Source organism: Meriones unguiculatus, chromosome 3 (assembly GCF_030254825.1).
Source record: "Meriones unguiculatus strain TT.TT164.6M chromosome 3, Bangor_MerUng_6.1, whole genome shotgun sequence".
Lineage (NCBI taxonomy): Eukaryota > Metazoa > Chordata > Mammalia > Rodentia > Muridae > Meriones > Meriones unguiculatus.
In genome coordinates this window covers 135960642-135977893 of record NC_083351.1, presented here as the reverse complement: position 1 = coordinate 135977893, position 17252 = coordinate 135960642, and the positions used below count along the sequence as shown (strand labels likewise).

General features: G+C 46.4%; 1 protein-coding gene across 1 annotated transcript; it reads right to left on the bottom strand.

The window, feature by feature from the left end:
• Window positions 1-3184: 3184 nt before the first annotated feature.
• Il9 (interleukin 9) lies at window positions 3185-5515 on the bottom strand. Its single transcript, XM_021651192.2, has 5 exons — window positions 5402-5515; window positions 5262-5297; window positions 5146-5178; window positions 3893-4024; window positions 3185-3401 (listed from the first exon to the last, which is right to left on the bottom strand). The coding sequence occupies exons 1-5, from the start codon at window positions 5513-5515 to the stop codon at window positions 3288-3290; spliced, it is 429 nt and encodes a 142-aa protein (XP_021506867.1). The 3' UTR covers window positions 3185-3287.
• Between the last annotated feature and the right edge of the window lie 11737 nt (window positions 5516-17252).

The window sequence follows — 17252 nt, the reverse complement described above, 5'->3', positions numbered from 1 at the left end:
AGTGATATAGGAACACGCTTCTCCAAGGAGCCCCTCTCTTATCCTCTGGGGTGGAGCAAATCTGCCTGAGCCTTTGCCTTCTGCACAGGGCAGTCCTCTTGTCCATTTGAACACTGCTTCTGGGCCTCCTACCGTGGGCCTTTACACAGTGAGAGTTACCATCTCACAGAAATATTCACATCTGCTGGTGAATATCTCATGAGCTCAATCAATGTGAGGGGCCAACCCACTAGCCTACAAGTCACACCTAGTACTGCCTGGTGCCCAGCAAACTCGAAATAAATGCCTTTCTCTAAGGTGCTTCTTGATAGAGTTCAGCTCTCAAGGTACAGCTCACCTCCCTCCAGCTGAGCCCTCCTCCCTCCAGGTGATCCTCCTCCCTCAAACCTCACTCCAGCTGAGCCCTTCTCACTGCATCTGAGCTCTCCTCACTCCAGGTGATCCCTCCTCACTCCAGCTGAGCCCTCCTCACTGCAGTTGAGCTCTCCTAACTCCAGGTGATCCCTCCTCACTCCAGGTGATCCCTCCTCACTGCAGCTGAGCCCTCCTTACTGCAGCTGAGCTCTCCTCACTCCAGGTGATCCCTCCTCACCCCAGGTGAGCACTCCTCACTCCAGGTGAGCACTCCTCACTCCAGGTGAGCCCTCCTCAGAGTCTGTGTGCAGGGTTGATAAGCCAAGGGAAAGCACCAAGCTGGCAGGTGGTTTTGATGTGACAAAGAACTTCAGTTTATATTGCTGGGTCCCTCCCCTCTAGCAGTAGCTTGTGTTGTGGGGTTGAGTTCTGAGACCATTGCAACGCCCCTGCCTTCGATTCTTCGTGAGTACTGCCAGCAAACCACAGTGAGTAATCTGACTCAGAAAACCCAGATGCAGGGGAAAACTCCCATGGTTGCCCTGCCAGTCAGCCGGGCAGCCGTAGAAACCTCCATTCCTCCTGGAGATGGCCCAGAGCCAGGCAGAGTGTAAGCAAGCCCCAAGCTGGAGCAGAGCTGTTTTGTTCTCGCAGCTCTCCAGTCCCTTATCAGCATCCTGAAACCCAAACAGCTCAGCCGACTCCAGGTTGTTGTGACTTGGTGGCCTGTCAACCTTGACCTATCCGTGTGAATGTTCTTGGGTTTCGCTGAGAATATTGATGCATTTAATTACAGAATTTCGCCCCAGGTCCTGCTATGGCTGTTATGTAACACGTGGCACATGAATTGTGCGTTAATTTTTGAAAGGGCTAAAGAGCTTGAAATCTGAACCCTGCCTGACCCTTGCTGTCTGGATAAATGAGTGTGCACTGGGGCTGTAGTGAACTCCTTTGACCCTCAGGTCAAATGGTCAGAGGAAGCAGTATAGAAATCTTATGTAAACAGAAGAACGGCAGACTGGGTTGGGCAGAGGGGTGGGTTGGCAAGCAGAGCCAGCTGGAAGTGGCTCTCTGCTCTAAGTTTTCACCAGCTGAGGGATCTTGGGAACATCTCCAAACCTAGAAAAACTTCCACTTTCTTGCTCATAAAAAAGAAATACTAGTATCTACTCCCTATCAGCCCTTCCCATTGGAGGGAGTTCTGCCTCCCGGTACAGACAGAAACAATGCCTGATGTTAAGAACTTAATCTAAGGATTATCCTGAATGCATGCCACTTCCTTGGCATCCCCTGTGTGCCACACTTTGAGCAGTAAGTTTGGAAAGGGTGGAGAAAGGCTCCTTGCTTTGGGAGATCCACAGACCAGACAGGAGTCCGGCATGATACACACACACACATTCTATTCAATGAGCTCACTGTGAAGAGGTCGGAGCGTGCAGATGGAAGCCAGGGTTCTGTCCCCCCCCCCCCCCGTGCCCCTCCGAAAACACACAAACACACCTCTGTACCAGCAGATGAAAGGGGAGAGGGACAAAGACTCACCCTACCTTTGATCTTGTGTCTGCCAGCCCATCAGTCAAGGCTGAAGGGGCCAAAGGGAAGGCCAAGGTAGGCATCCCAGGCAGGTAGAATAAAACTGACCCTTGACCTGCCTGGGGATGTTGCAAAGACACCCACAGAATGTTCTGGGTCCAATCTATCCGCCAGGCATCCATATTCTTGACTCAGTTCCAATTGTGCCCTTACGCTTTGGAGACCGTTCATCCACTCACACCATATTTACACACTGCCTGCTCCATGGCGGCTCGGTACTAGCACAAGAGTGAGCAAGGTTGGTCTTGGGAGAGCTGACACATGATCTGGACAGGCAGGCAGGCATGCTTAGGAGACCGTGAGCATTCCCGCCTTCATCCCGACACCAGGAGCGGGCATTGGGCTGGGCCGTGTGGAGCATTAGCGCGAGGGGAAACGGCTACAGCCACACTCTACCAGCCATGCAGCGTGACTCAGGGATCTCCCAAGGCCTGCACATTAGGCTTTGCTGGCTAATGGTGGGTGCCCCCGGGACAGCTTCCAGGTGAGCAGACCATGTAGATACCATACCTCTGTGCCTCAAGCTCTTACCGAAGGCCTTACTCTTGTGACTCAGCCCCAGGCCCAGTGCCAGCCCTTACACGCTTCTATAAATGGTGCCCATGTTTATTCTTGTTTGTTAAATTGTATGTAGACGTGTTTGTCTGCATGTGGGCATGTACACCTGACTACAGGTGTCCTCGGAGGGCGTGGGCATCAGAGCCCCTGGAGCTAGAGTTACAGATGGTTGTGACCCTCCCGACCAAGGTGCTGGGAACTAACATGAGTCCTCTGGGGAAAACGGCAAGTGCTCATGACCAGGGTGCATCTTTCCAGCCCCCACGCTCACATTCCTAAGCAGTCTCTTGGCTCTCGGACTCACCAAACAGTGCTCCTTTCCAATCTGGGGCCACAGTCTGTTTCATAGGAGCAAACCCCTTGGTAATTTGGCAGTGCCCCGTGCCTCCCTCAGGCTGCTCCATAGCCTCCTCTGCTCTCATCTTTCAGATTGTCCCTACATAGCTGCGCACCTACAGACCCACCCATTGGGGCTCAGGCTCATGAATCTGTTTATTACCAGGTATTTGATCCATTCTACCTATGAAAAGTTGGGGGCCTTATTTGTTCTGAGCAGCGGGAATGAAAAAGCAAAGAGAAGGCGCCTGGAGACTGCTTGCATTGATCCTTCCCTGGGAAGCTTTATTCCAAAAGTGAATGTGACCAAAAAAAAAAAAAAAGAAGAAGGAGGAGCACAACCGGTTTTGATATAGAACAGCTGAGTTTATTCCTTTGCTGTAACAATTAAAGAGGAACAGTTTTGTAAATTCAATAAATAGAATAAATAACATTCATCTTCATGATCATTTTTTCGGCACTCCCATCTGCGGCTTCTGGAATGTCTTCCGGAGACTCTTCAGAAATGTCAGTGTGTTGCCTGCTGTGGTCTGGTTGCATGGCTTTTCACAGGAAAAAAGCTGCAGAGAGAGAAGCGGACAAGACAGAGTGAGCAACTGCAGCGGTGGACACCCAGCAGCTAGCTCCAGGCCCATCTTCCCTCAGACCCGGGGGACCAGTTGATGGGAAGGGAAGAGGAGTGAAATCTGGGGAAAATAATCAGGGTCATCCTGAGCTAGCTGGTATCTGGCAAGTCTGTATAGGGGTTGATTTGGGGTCAGGATTCCAGGAGTCTGTACATACACACACACACACACACACACACACACACACACACACACACACACCAAGTGTCAGCAGTCTCCATTTAACCAGGGGGAGCACAGACAGACTTTGGGGCAGATCCCACTTCAGTGATACTGTTTCTGGTTAAATTTCTTAACTCCCCACCTTCTACCCAGAGCCTACCTAGTCCTCCTTTCTCTGCTTCAGGCTCTGACCCAAAGGCCCTCCTCCTTTGGGGACGGCATCCACTCAGAAATCACTTGTCACATGTGAACACAAAACTCACCGGACACTTGCTATTCTTTAGGGTTTCAACCGTCTTTTTCACTTGATAGAAAGTAATCAAGAGTTCTGTTCTCTGTGTGGCATTGATCACCTGCGACAGTCCTTCCTGGAAGCACGGTGTGGCACAGTCATCCTAGTAAATGACAAGGAGTCATGGAAAGGGGTTCTAAAAGCTATCTAGGACTGCTTTGAGAAAGAATCGCAGCTTCATTTAACCAATGTTAGCCAAAGTCATGCTATTTTTGGATTTGCTCCTTGTCACTCTAGGAAATGACGTTAAGTAGTTCAAGCTGAGGTCATTTTCCCAGTGACATTCCTGGAGGAGATTCCATCCAGGAAGTGTGAGCCTGATGCCCTTCTAAAGACAATGCTGCATCTGCCATGGTCCCAGTGGCCCTGTCCAGGTCCAGTGGCTGTGAGTTTGAAAGGACAGAGAAAGGGAAAGCATTTTCTCACCCCAGCTGATGTGACATGTCATTGCTCTGGGCTCATGTTTCAGACATGCTGTGATCCCGCAATGTGAAGGGAGGGGACAAGTCTGTCCCCTCCCTAACCACAGCCCCCAAAGGGCAGGGCTTCCGGCTTCTGCAAGATTCCAAGCTCAGCTTTCCTCCCAGGTCCAGCTTGAAGAGTGAGTCCTGCAGTGGCTGCAGGCCTGGATGACTGCCCCCTCATCCCAAGCAGGAGTTAGAATAGACCCGGAGCCCCCCTGCCCTTCCCTCACTCTCAGGGTGAGAGGTGCCTTCTCAGGGTCCCATTCGGTCCCCAGCACCAAACTTAGATATTATCTTCCCAGAGGACAGTCGGAACCATTTGACAGGCAGGGAGATAGAGGAAGAGGAAGAGGAAGAAATGGGGAAGGGGTAGAGGCAGAGTAGGAAGAAGCTAGAGAAAGGAGGTGTGTGCGTGACCTCTGGATAGTCAATTCCTGATGCTATTTGGTTTGTTTTACAAACCTGCAGCCATCAGCAGATGAATCAGAAAGCAATATTCGTTTTTGTCATTTTGTACATGGCCACTTATCTCAGAAGTCAGTCAATAATCTTTAGACTTTGAAAAATGTCCAAAGTTCTCAAGGGCCATGAAGCTAACTTAACCACATAGGTGTGTGCATAATGTATATCTAAGTATATAAGTTTTAAATTGGGGCCCTATACTACAACAGTCCCACTTAAGCAGCAATTTAGAGCTTAGAATGTCAAGTAAATTGCGTTAACTTTCTTCAAAACTTCAACAGTGTCAGACCATACTTACAGACGGGATGGAAGGGCACATGCAGTCAGTCACCTGCAAGAGAGAAATCTCAGCATGAGCATTCTACCTGTGAACATTGAGACAGGTGTGGAAGGTTCTTAGGATGGTTCACTCACATTGCCACTGCAGCTGCATTTTGAGGGTGGGTCGTTCTACAGGAGGCAAAGAGATAACCCACAGTGAGCGAAGAGCCCTCTGTCATCCTCCAAGGGATGGCTCACACAAGCGCCAGCTCCCTGCAGCCCCGAAAACCTACCTTGAGCTTCTCGATGAGGAAATTGGTATTTATGACACCCAACCTGGTATTGCATCTCTGGCCCAGCATGGAACCGAAGAGCAGGGCGAAGGCAAGGAGGGATGCCACCATCATCCTGACAGGAGTCTGGAGCTCAGTCTACCGGCACCTTCCAGACTAGCCATATTTAAAGCTCTTCAAACCGGGAAAAACCCTGACATCAAACTGATACCCAGTGCCCACTTTTTCTCTGTAAGTTGGGGCCAATTGATATTGAAAAAAAATCAGTCTGAGTCACTTGACAAGGAGCATCTTGTGCCAGGAAATACCATTCCTCAGAAAAGATGCTTTTCTAATAGTTGGGTTCTGAAATACTAAAGGAAAAGTTAAAGATCTACCCCTACCCCCCCGCCCCCCGTAAAGGCAGGAATTCTGGTTGTGAGAGTCAGAATGTTTTCCATGAAAGCCCAGGTCTGTGTTTTCCCCTCCACATAAGTGGAAATGCTGACAGACAGTTATAGATGTAATGAAGGGGTCGCACTGGGGATATCAGGGGAAGGCAAGGGACCCCTTCCACTCATTGGGGTTTTCCTCTGGCCAGTGTAGCCTCAGTTTACTGTATTGGACTGCTAGATACTGACAGATTCTCAGGCCTAGGAATGGATGCTCCACCACACACACATACCGCCGAGAGGTCTCAGTGTACGTTGAGTATATGAGGGGCTGTTATGTGTAAGCACAGGCTTCTGTCACTGTGCTTGTGAGCAATGGCCTGAGCACCTACGGCATACACAGCCTCGATCCTAGGTACTGTATGTAAATTAAGCCACCAAGTGAGGTGGGGACTAATTTGCCATCCTCAGTCTCTACTCCTCGAGCCACCAAGTCCTCTAGTGTGTGGCTATGTTCATCACTATGACCCGAAAGCAGATTCTCTAAAAAGTACTGATGAAAATACTGTAGTTATCCTTAGGATTTTATACAGGGGGAAACTGAGGCACAGAGAAGCGAGTGATTTGTCCAAAGTCATACGGCCAGGGATCAATAGATTCTATATTGAAAGTCCCAAGCGCAAGTTTTTTGGGGTGTGCAGGGATTGAGCTCAGCCAGTCAAGCACACTGTGCACAAAGCTGCACCCTAACCCAGGCAAGTGTGTCTTACTGCCACGCTACACCATCCTCAACCCCCAAAGACATCTTTAAAAACATTCTTTTTAGAATTCATCTATTCAATATGAATACTGTGGTGTGTGTGTGTGTGTGTGTGTGTGTGTGTGTGTGTGTAGGTCAAGACACAATTTGAGGGAGTCAGTTCTCTCCCTCTGTCTCTGAGGCAGGGTTTCTTTTTATTTTTGCTGTGCTGTGTACTCCCTGCTAGCTGGCCTTCAAGTTTCTGTTCAGTTCTGTGTCTTGTCTCATAGGCGCTCTGGGGTTGTAGGTAACACTGCTGTGTCACATGGGCTCTGCCAATCAAGCTTGAGTTGGCCGGCTTGGCCGCTGGTGCTAGTTCCAGCTGAGCCACCTTGACACCCTCAAGTGTAACTCTTAACTGTTCTCCCGCTGCCCCGCCCTGCCCCACTTCTCCCCACTCTGCCCCCCCCCCCCCGTCCCCGTGCATATTCCAAGGTCTCTGTGGTCTGGTTCTTCAGTCCAGTCTCCATACTGAGATACAGGAGACTCAAACTCTGACTAAATGCTTATGGACTGACCTCAGACACTAATGTTACAAGCCTGCTATTTGAGACAAAGCTGCAGCCATCTTTATGTTCAGCTCCCATTTTTCTTTTCCTAAGGTGAATTTAAGTTCAAAATGTTAAAACTTTTTGTCTCTGCTTCCTGGAAAGAGGTTGTTCATAGTTGGCACTAGCAGTCCCAGCCAGAGGGTCAAGCTGACCTTATATTTTACATGATTCAATAATGCTATAACTCATGCTTCATTATCTATTCACTTGGCTACACTCTGGTTGAGCCCTTCTTATCTACACAACTGGCTACACTTTGGATGTTCTCTAGAAGACCCTAAGCCCTGCCTCACTTACCTCACTTAGGACCAATCAGCTTAAAGGTTAGCTGATAGCACTTTATCTAGTTAGCCAAAATGTGTTACTGCCCTCCCCATGTCTTTTACATTTGGTTCTTTCTATAAAAACCCTGCTGTGAGAACTTGTACCCATCACAGTTAGGCTCCCGTGTTCTTACTGTGGCCCTGATCGATCAGCTTGGAAAAGGTGGTCCAATAAACCATCCATGTCTGAGACCGGATTCTGAGTGGTTTGTGCGGCTATTCTTATACTAGAACAATTAATTTGAAACACTTTTTGAATGGAGAGGTGCGTTTAAACTGGGTTTCCGTTCTCAGGAGAGAGATGCATTGTCAGAATTTGGCTGTACTATGGAAAGGAGAGCCATCTTGCTAGACATGGCTTTTTACTAAATCCCTCCAGTCTCTCCACAGCTTAGTCCTACATGCCTGCCTCTTGTCGACACTTAAAGAGGCCGATGGCCTCCTAGCCTATGGGAAAAACTTTTGTTTCTAAGTTCAGATCTGTGCCTCTCTCTGACAGAACTTTGGAGAGTTCAGTGTGGCAATACAGCCAGCTAAAGACCTACTTTTCCCTCACAACTTTGCTGCAGTGGGGGCCATGAGTCCCATTTTAATCCTGGCTACTTACACCACCTAGAAAGTTCTACCCTGACCCATAGTCCTTGAGCCACCTTCCCGCCACCACCTAGAAGAGATAGTGTAAAGACAGCGTCCATACATATGGGTGCGTCTCAGGGTCAGGGTGGCTCACCTGACTTTTACGGTTCCAAGGAATCAGGGTGGAGGCACCATCCATTTGGTCCTTCCTCCCAGAAGAAAAACACAATTTAGTTTGGAGTATATTGTCTAGCCGTAATGACAGTTCAGTTTGGAAGTTTGATCTGATCCGGCCCAGTCTCACTGGACGCTGACTTCCTGTTACTGACCGCCCTCAAAACGTGTTGCCATTTCTTCTCACCTCTTCACCCTTATCCTTGCTAAGCTCGCCTAGAATGTTCTTCCTCAGCTGTCCCATAAGGACCTGCTGTCGTTCCCCAGGCTTTCCCTGACCACAGTCATTATTGCAATTATGTGTATCTGCATGTATCTCCTTAAAATCAACACATAATAATTGCATGTATTTGTGGGACAGTGTGCTGATATTTCAGTGCAGGTATGCAGTGTGTTTTTATCAAACAAGGCAACTCGCTTTCCATCCTTTCACTTGTCTATATGGAACCTTTTTGTAAACAGTTATTTATTTCTATTTTATGTATGTGAGTGTTTTGTTTGTATGTTTACCAGATGTATGCAGTGCCTATGGAGACCAAAGAGGGCATCTGGTGCTCTGGAACTGGAGTTAGAGATGGTTGTGAGATGCCTTATAGGTCCTGGGAATGAAGCCCAGGTTCTCTGCAAGAACAGCCAGCCTCCGAGTCATCTCTCTGTCCCCATATGTGGAACCTTTGAGTTCCTGCTCTTCGGTGATCTGGTTCTCCTCCTGAGATGCTGCACTGCACCAGAACTCACTCCTTCTAACTGTGTCTTGGTGCCTGTTATCAACGTCTTTCAACTCCTCTTCTCCTATCCCTCTCCTTCCTTCCAGGAATTACTCTTCACTCTTGTCTACTGTGAGGCCAGAATGTCCATGTGTGAGAGCTCCTTGCTTTTCTGTGTGGCTGATTTCACCACCTCCAACCGTTTCTATCCCGCACAGATGACAGAATTTCAGTCTTGGAGTAGAACGTATTTATTACATCTGCATGTGCATGTGTATACACACACACACACACACACACACACACACACACACACACACCATGCTTTTTTTCTCTCATGACTTGTAGGTTGATCCTACATCTGAGCTAGAGTTGGTACTAGTGCTGACCTCTGCTTGTAGGATGTGTTTAGCCATTTCCTTTCTATAGAACCAGGAACAGGATTGCTGGATTCCTTGGTCAATCTGATTTTCTGTTTTGTTTGCTTGCTTGTTTGTTTGTTTGTTTTTCCGACCACTGACGACAGGATGTCTGTGCTGATCTACGTCCCCACCAGCAGCACCCATATTCTACCCCTCACTCTTGCCAGTCAACACTTACTATTTTGGGGGATAGCAATTTTGAATGGGATGAGACATCAAATAAAAGAAATCAAAGGTATACAAATAAGAAAAGAAACCAAATGACCTGCTTTGAAATGACATGATATATAGATTTAAAAAAAAAAAATCAAAACTTCACCAAAAGATACAGATAAAGGAATTCAATGAAACTAAAGTGAAGTGAAATCCTTCATAATCCAACACAAAAGCCAGTCGGATTTTATACACTCATAGTGAACTTACTCAGAAGACACGAGAGGCATTCTGTCTATTCACAGCAGCAGCAAAAATAGAGTGAAAGAAGACAAGATAGATGCCTTGGAATAAGCCACGTATGGGAGTGCAAGCCCATAGGCCCAGCTACATAGGACGCTCAGGCAGCAAGATGGCTTCAACAATTCAGGGCCAGCAACAAACCCCAAAGCCTAGAAGGAAATTCAACCAAAGAAGTAAAACAAGCCATATGGTAAAAATTACAAAACACTGATAAAAGAAACTCCAGATGGTATGTGTACACACAAGGGAACCACCACGTATATCTGTGGACTGGGAGAATGAATATATTTAAAATGTCTGTACTATCCAGAGTAATTTATAGATTTAATGCAATTTCCATCCACATATCAATGGCACTCTTACAGAAACAGGAGAAACGAATTCTAAATTCATTAAGTGCTCAGCAATCACTGACTACGTGCCTGATAAATCTGCTCTTGTTAGTCCATTATATACATATTATTCACATGTATACTGTTTAGAAATAACAACACGTCTTTCCCAGCAGGTGACTAGCTCATGTTTTAAAAGCTGAACACGGAAGCCTTTGAGGAGTGTGTAGGTCACAAACAGAGTCAATGTTGTATTCTGAGCCCTTGGTGCAGGATTTGCTCTCTCAGTGGCCAAAGGAGGAAGGGCTGTGGGGCAGGGCAGCACTCCCGTCCTGTAAAGAATGAACTAGAAAGAGGACAGGCAGTTTGTTCTTCATCGTTCACTTCTGCCCTTCCCCCTCCCGCCATGCCCTCAGAAGCAGACTGAGGATACCAGGAGAGCTCTGCTCGAGCACACCATCGAAACAGCAGGCGATGTCCAAGTTGTGTAACTTCTGAGGCTTGCTTGGCTTCTAGGATTTTCTCAGCATCAGAATGCAAGTATGCATGCAAATGAGCGGCAGGAAATGCGCCCAACTCCAAAATGACTCACTGACTTTAGCTACAAGGCAGGCTGGGGAGCAGACTGCAGGCAAGATCCAGCTCTGATAACATCTTTCGCAATAAGTGACAAAAGACAATAATCAGCCATTTATTTTGTTCCAAAAGATAAAGCTTAACACACTTATTTTGTGATTAAAAGGCTGTGTCATGGATTATTTCTACAACAAAAATGGCCATTTGTTCTAGGAAGCTACAACACAAAATGACCAAAAAAATTTTTTTTTGTTTTTTTAACTAAGCTTCCGAGCCAAAAAAAAAAAAAAAAAAATCCACATTTCACTCTAAACAGTATAAAGATAACTAGTTTCCAGAATCTCCCAGCACTAATTTCCTTGTGAAATAGTAATTCTTAGATCAATATTTCTCCTCCCTCTGGATGTGCTTTTCCCCAGAGGAGGATGCTTTTTACCTGGACACCAGAATCTCTCCTGAGCCAGTTCTTCTTTGCCTGACATAGGGATGCTGTTCCCCATTCCCTGCCATGAAGTTCTCCCCAGCCTGAGACCCAGGGCTCATTCCTCTCTTCCTCACTCCCCACCACTCACTACCTAATTAACAGCCCAGCCCATCTTCGTACCTGGGCCTCCACATCCTGCCATCAACACAGCCTGCCCTTGCTTGAAACTTGGTCCCTGTCTCAGTCCCTTTGGTCTGGTCCATGTGTTGATGTCCATGTCCATGTCAGAAGTGCTGATGATTTTTCTGGCCACGTTGGAAATCTCGGACTCAGTCAAATCTTCATATTAAGCCCCTCCTGTATCTTCTCACACTGGGCTCTGAACCTTTTTTAAATCTCCATTTTTTTATATGGGAAAATGGGTATATTTATGTGGAAACATGTGCTAAGGTGTGGGAAGGCATGTCTTAGTCACAGGATTAGCAGCTTGAATTGATGACAGTGAATCCCAAAGCTTGTGTGCTTCCAGACAATGCCAGGGTCCACTCTCTATTTCTATTGACCCACTCCACACAACCCTTATCCCAAGATCACTTCATACACTCAGAAAGTCAGTGTATTCCTTTGGGGTACACTGGTGAGTTGTACCTACTGTCAACTTGACCGAACCTGGATTCACTGAAGAGACCATCCTCTGGGCATGTCTTTGAGGGATTATCCAGGTTGACTGAGATGAGAGGACCTCCACCTTATGCCATGGGATAGGGGGCCTAGACTGTATAGGAAGAAGAAAACGGGGGTTGCAGAAGTAGTATGGATGTAAGGAGCACTGTCTGCTCTTTCACAGGACCAGGGTTTGATTCCCAGCACTCACGTGGTGGTTCACAACCATCTGTAACTTCAGTCCCGGGGGATCTGAGGCCTTCTTCGGGCTTCTGTGGGCACCGATCATGAATGTGGTACACAGACACACATGCAGGCCAATATGCATATACATACAATAAATAAGCTTTTTAAAAATGCTTCTAAAAAGGAGAAAGTGAGCTGAGCACAAAGAGCCATCACTGAAGCTTCCTGACTGTGGACTCAGTATGACCAGCTGGCTTCTTGCTCCTGGGCTTCTGCCAGGGTGGAATATTTCCCCTGCTACTATAAGGCAAAATAAAACCTTTCTTCTTCAAGTTACCTACTTCAGGTGTTTTATCACAGTGAGGCAAGTAGCTAGTATGTGGAGGTAGATTCTAGAGAGATCAATCTTATTACTGTCCCAAGGCTGCCATCACAACATTGTAGCCACGTGAGGGAAGAAGGAGTAATTTCAGCTCACAGTTTGAGGTTACAATCTATCATGGCGGGAAGGCATGGGAACAAGAATGGGTGACATTGTATCCAATGTCAGAAAGTAGAGAGCAGTATCTGCTAGGGCCCAGCCTGCTCTCTTTTCATTCAACCCAGGATCTGAGCCTAGGGAATGGTGCCACCTACATTTGGTGAGGGCATCCCCATGTTAGTTAATGCAATCTAAAAACTCCTTCACAGACATGTCTAGCGTTTTGTCTAGGTGAATCTAAATCTCATCAACTTGAAAATCAGTATGGCTGATCACAGGTTTGTTTCTGGTTTACAGTCTCTGCCAATGAAATGTCTGTTTACACTGGTGTTGCTGTAATCTTTTTTTCTGTAGCATTCTAAATATCTTAACAGCTGGTAGAGAACATAGGCCTACCCTTCTTTTTTCAGTGCTAAGGACCCAGCATAGGTCCTTGCACATGCCGAGTGAGCATACCCCCAGTACTTACTGTCCATGCTTGCAGAACAGTTTCCATAGTTGTAAATATTTACATTCTAAGTTGTCCTTTAGATCTATTTGATGATCCCTCTCAAATACTATAGGGAACATAGACAATTAAAATGAATTTAAGATGAAATTATATCTTTAAGATACTGGCTCTCTCTTCCTAAAGCTCAGTTATCAGTTATATATTTGAGGTTACTTTTCTATCTCCCTTAATTAAGTTGTATAGATATTTTTTGTTTTAATTTCACACAAGTTCCATTAATTTTTACGAAGTTTCTTCCTAGGTTCACCTACTTACTCAACAGGATTTGTTGAGGACCTATATCCTGTGCTTTGTTCTGGGCTCTTGGGATAAAGAAGCGAACAAAACCCAAAATCCTGCTCTGTGCAGCCTATGTTTTAGAGAGTGCAGAAAGACAATGAGAAACAAATAGAAATAAATACTCCAGTACTATGTCAAGTGCTGAGCCATGCGAGGAGGACAAAAGCCAGAGGCGGGGGCTTGGGGAGGGGAGCAGGGCTGCGGCCTACTGTGCAGCCAGTGAAAGCCTCTCCATGATGGTGATTTGGGCAGAGTCTCAAAGAAAGCAAGCGAGTGAGTCACACAGGCAGCTTGCGAAAGAGCAGGGGGAAACAACAACAACAAAAGGATGGGGAACACAAGGCCTCGTGGCTCCAGTATGTCTACCACACAAGAGGGACGGACAGCAAGGTAGCTAGCGCTTCTATAGTTGATGCACAGGCTTGGGGAGAGTTAGGGTCTGAAGCAAAGGGAAGATCTCAGAGAGCCCTGTGGGCAGTGAAGGTGGACTCCAGATATGGCAAATGACGTGAGAGAGCCCGGCCCAAAGGACTCTGAGGCCTCTGGCAGGGAAGCAGGTGGATTGTTGGCCAGACCTGGAACCCTGCAGCTTTGGGGTGCAGCACTTGTGCTGAAGCACATTTTCTTTTGAGTGCTTTAGTGTGATGTGCTGTACGAAGCATCCATGGGCCTTGTGGAATATCTACTTAGGTATTAATGTGTAAACAAGGGCTGGAGCGTTTTCTACCTTAATACAAGTATAGTGTGTGTGTGTGTGTGTGTGTGTGTGTGTGTGTGTGTGTGGTGTCTTCCAACTGGTTATTATGTTTACATACAGCAGTTAGTTTTTGCTGTGTAACAAACAACCTCAGAACTTCACCAGATTCTAGTGAGATTCATTAATTTTGCGCACATCTCTGGGCTCAGCTGGGCTTTCCTTGAAGGATCTGTTGAGCCTGGATGGACTAGGATGAGGTGCTTGGTGCTCCCGTGCCTGAGACTCGGTGGGTAGCACAGATATATTCTCCCCGTGGTCATAGGGGGAGTATGTCACGCTCAAGGCTGACATGCACATCAGGCTTCTGCTCTAATCACATCTGCCCAGACTGCAGAGCCAAAGCAAGTCACGGCTGCTCAGTGACGAAGTGGTCACCTGGCCCGCCACTCAGAACTCTGCAAGGAGACGCAGCAAAGAGCGCGGGTCAGGGAGATGTGAGTACTTAGCACCAAATGCAGCCCACCACAATAGCACACTATCAGCATATTATCTTCTACCCACCAGCTCTCTCACTTCTTGATTTTTTTAATATTCACTTTCCTAGAACATGACCTGGAATTTGTTGAAAATCAAAATCAACAAATTATATACTTTCTTTAATAAAACCTTGTAAAACATTTGTATTTTGTACTTTATAAAGATTCAAGTTTTTTTACAGTTTCCTAACTTTTTTTTTTACCTTAATTTTCACTGTAGACATTGCATACTGCTGAGGCAGAGTCAGTGTTAAGCTGTCTTGAATTTTTCCCTGGCAAGGAAATTTATCCAATATTTTTCAATATTCAGCCTCAGTCAGATTTTTAGGAAAAGGGCAGAAAGCAGCCAAAATATCAGAAGTATGGTCTTTAGCCCAGTTGCTGGTATTCTTTCCATCTGAAACCTCTTGAACTGGGTCTCTATAGTCCACATTGCTCTCAGCACTGCTGTCTTCCAAGATCCTACTAGGATGACCCGCTGTGCCCTTCTCACAGCATTCAACTGCTTTCCTAATCTCAAGCCCACATTTCTCAAAAAAAAAAAGAAAAAAGAAAAGAAAAGAAAGAAAGAAAGAAAGAAAGAAAGAAAGAAAGAAAGAAAGAAAGAAGGAAGGAAAAAAAGAAAAAAGTCAGGCCCATCACAGTATAGCCTACTCCTTGGTACCAACTTCTGTCTATTGCTATTAAAAGACACCATGGCTGAGGCAACTTATAGAAGAAAGAGTTTATTTGAGGGGTTACAGTCTATGACTGTAACTGGGTAGCACAGCAGCAGGCACACAGGTAAAGTGCTAGAGCAGTAGCTCAAAGCTCACATCTTGAGAGATAAACATGAGGCAGAAAAGCACTGGGAATGATGAGAATCTTGAAACCACAAAGCCTGCACCCAGCAACACACCTTCTCCAACAAGGCCACACCTCATAACCCTTCCCAAACAGATCTGCCCACTGGGGACCACATATTCAAACATGGGTCCATGGGGTCCATTCTCATGGAAGCCACCACACAAATTTGATACCCTATAGCTTTCCTTTATTATCTATTTCATTAAATTCATTTTTACCATTTCTTTTCTAGTTCTGTGGGTCGTTTCAATTTTCTACACAGATAGCACCTACAATCGTCGATCTTTTGGCCAGGATAGCCACACATTTAGGACACATTGTCCAACTGAGCCCTCCCAGCACCCTTAGGGCAACATAAAGCATGCTATAAACTTAAGCCCGAGAAATCTGCCACTTGTATACCTGTGACTTTATGCATGGGACTTCTGCCTCAATTTCCTCATCTGTGGAAGGCGATGGTGGCAGAATGTGTAACATTGCATCCCAACTGAGCCCCATCATATGCATCCATATGAAGCCCCCACAACAGTGTGGGGCCCACTCCCCTTCAAAGCGTAAGATGAAATATAAACCACCCACAAATGTGTATTGATAAACACTTCACTCGATAAATGGAGAGACCAGTATTGTTATGACACAGATAGTACAGGCTGGGCAACAGGTGTGGTACAAGGAAGTTTAATGTGAGAACCGCAGGGAAGAGAGGGAGAGAAGAGAGGCTAGAGACTGAGTGAGCTGTGAGAGAGACAACGGATAGTGTGTGAGAGCAAAGCAGGGACAGAGACAGACAGAGGGACAGGTGGAGAGAAGAAAGAGAAGTGGCGGGCCTGCTGCCTTTATCTGCCGGTCAGCAGGAGATGACATCAGGTTGCTAAGCAACCCAGAGGTGCACTGGTGCATCAGCTTGTGAACTAACAAAATATTCCATGTGTAATTTGATGATGCTTTACTTACTGCTCATACTGTTCCAAGGTTGATCATCAGGAGCTGGTTGAAGTTGTCATCAGTGTACCCTTTGAGTTCATCAGTGTGGCTTTTCCAATTTAGTATTCGGAGGGAGACTTTCTCCCTCTTTGCCTCCCTCCTCTTACCTCCTCTCTTCCCTTTTCTTTTTCCCTCCCTTTCCCTACATGTCCCCTTTCCTACTCTCTCCCCATCTCCCTCTCTTTTTCTGTCCTCCTCCTCTTTTTCTTTTGCCATGAGATACTCCAGGCTCATATTGTCCATTTTCTGGCCCAGTTCTAGAAGCTTCCATTTCTCTAAAGAATTCTAGTTCCATTTAAAGGAAAATGACGTTAGGCGCCAAGATGGCAGCAGGTGTGTTCATTACAATTAGTGACCCACAGAGACTTGTCTGCAGTGATTTTTTTGAATATGGCTTCTGTTCTCTAATAGCCTGCTCTCTCCTTATTGATGCAATGTAACAGTAAGAATTATAATTAGCATAGGAAATAGATGGGGCTGCTCTTTAGGAAGAGCCTTTGCAGGGAGAGTCATTTGCATTCAATGATCCGTTTAAACTGCTGAATATTTAGTGCATCTGGCAGATAGGTTTTTTTGCTCTGAAAGATAATGAAATCAGCATTAGGAGCTGGGATAACCTCCAGCTGGGATTAAGTAAACAAGTACAATTTTTCCCCATTCCTCAACAAAAACAGAAAATAATCTACAACTGTATTTGAAAAATTTACTTGGGGATGGTTGTGCACGCACCCAAATGTAGAACTGGGAGACAAAGCATGGAGAGTGGGCTCTGGGCCTGAACCCAGGTCTTCAGTCTTGGGAGCCCTGGGTGTACCCACAGCAGTTTACAGACTCAGGAGGATGTTGTAAGCTCTGAGAGCTGCTTGTGTGAAAAGTCACCCACTTCTGTGGAAGCTGCAGGCCATTTGACACAGCCATTCTCACTAGGTGGCACTCAGTCATTGCTGATCTCGGGGA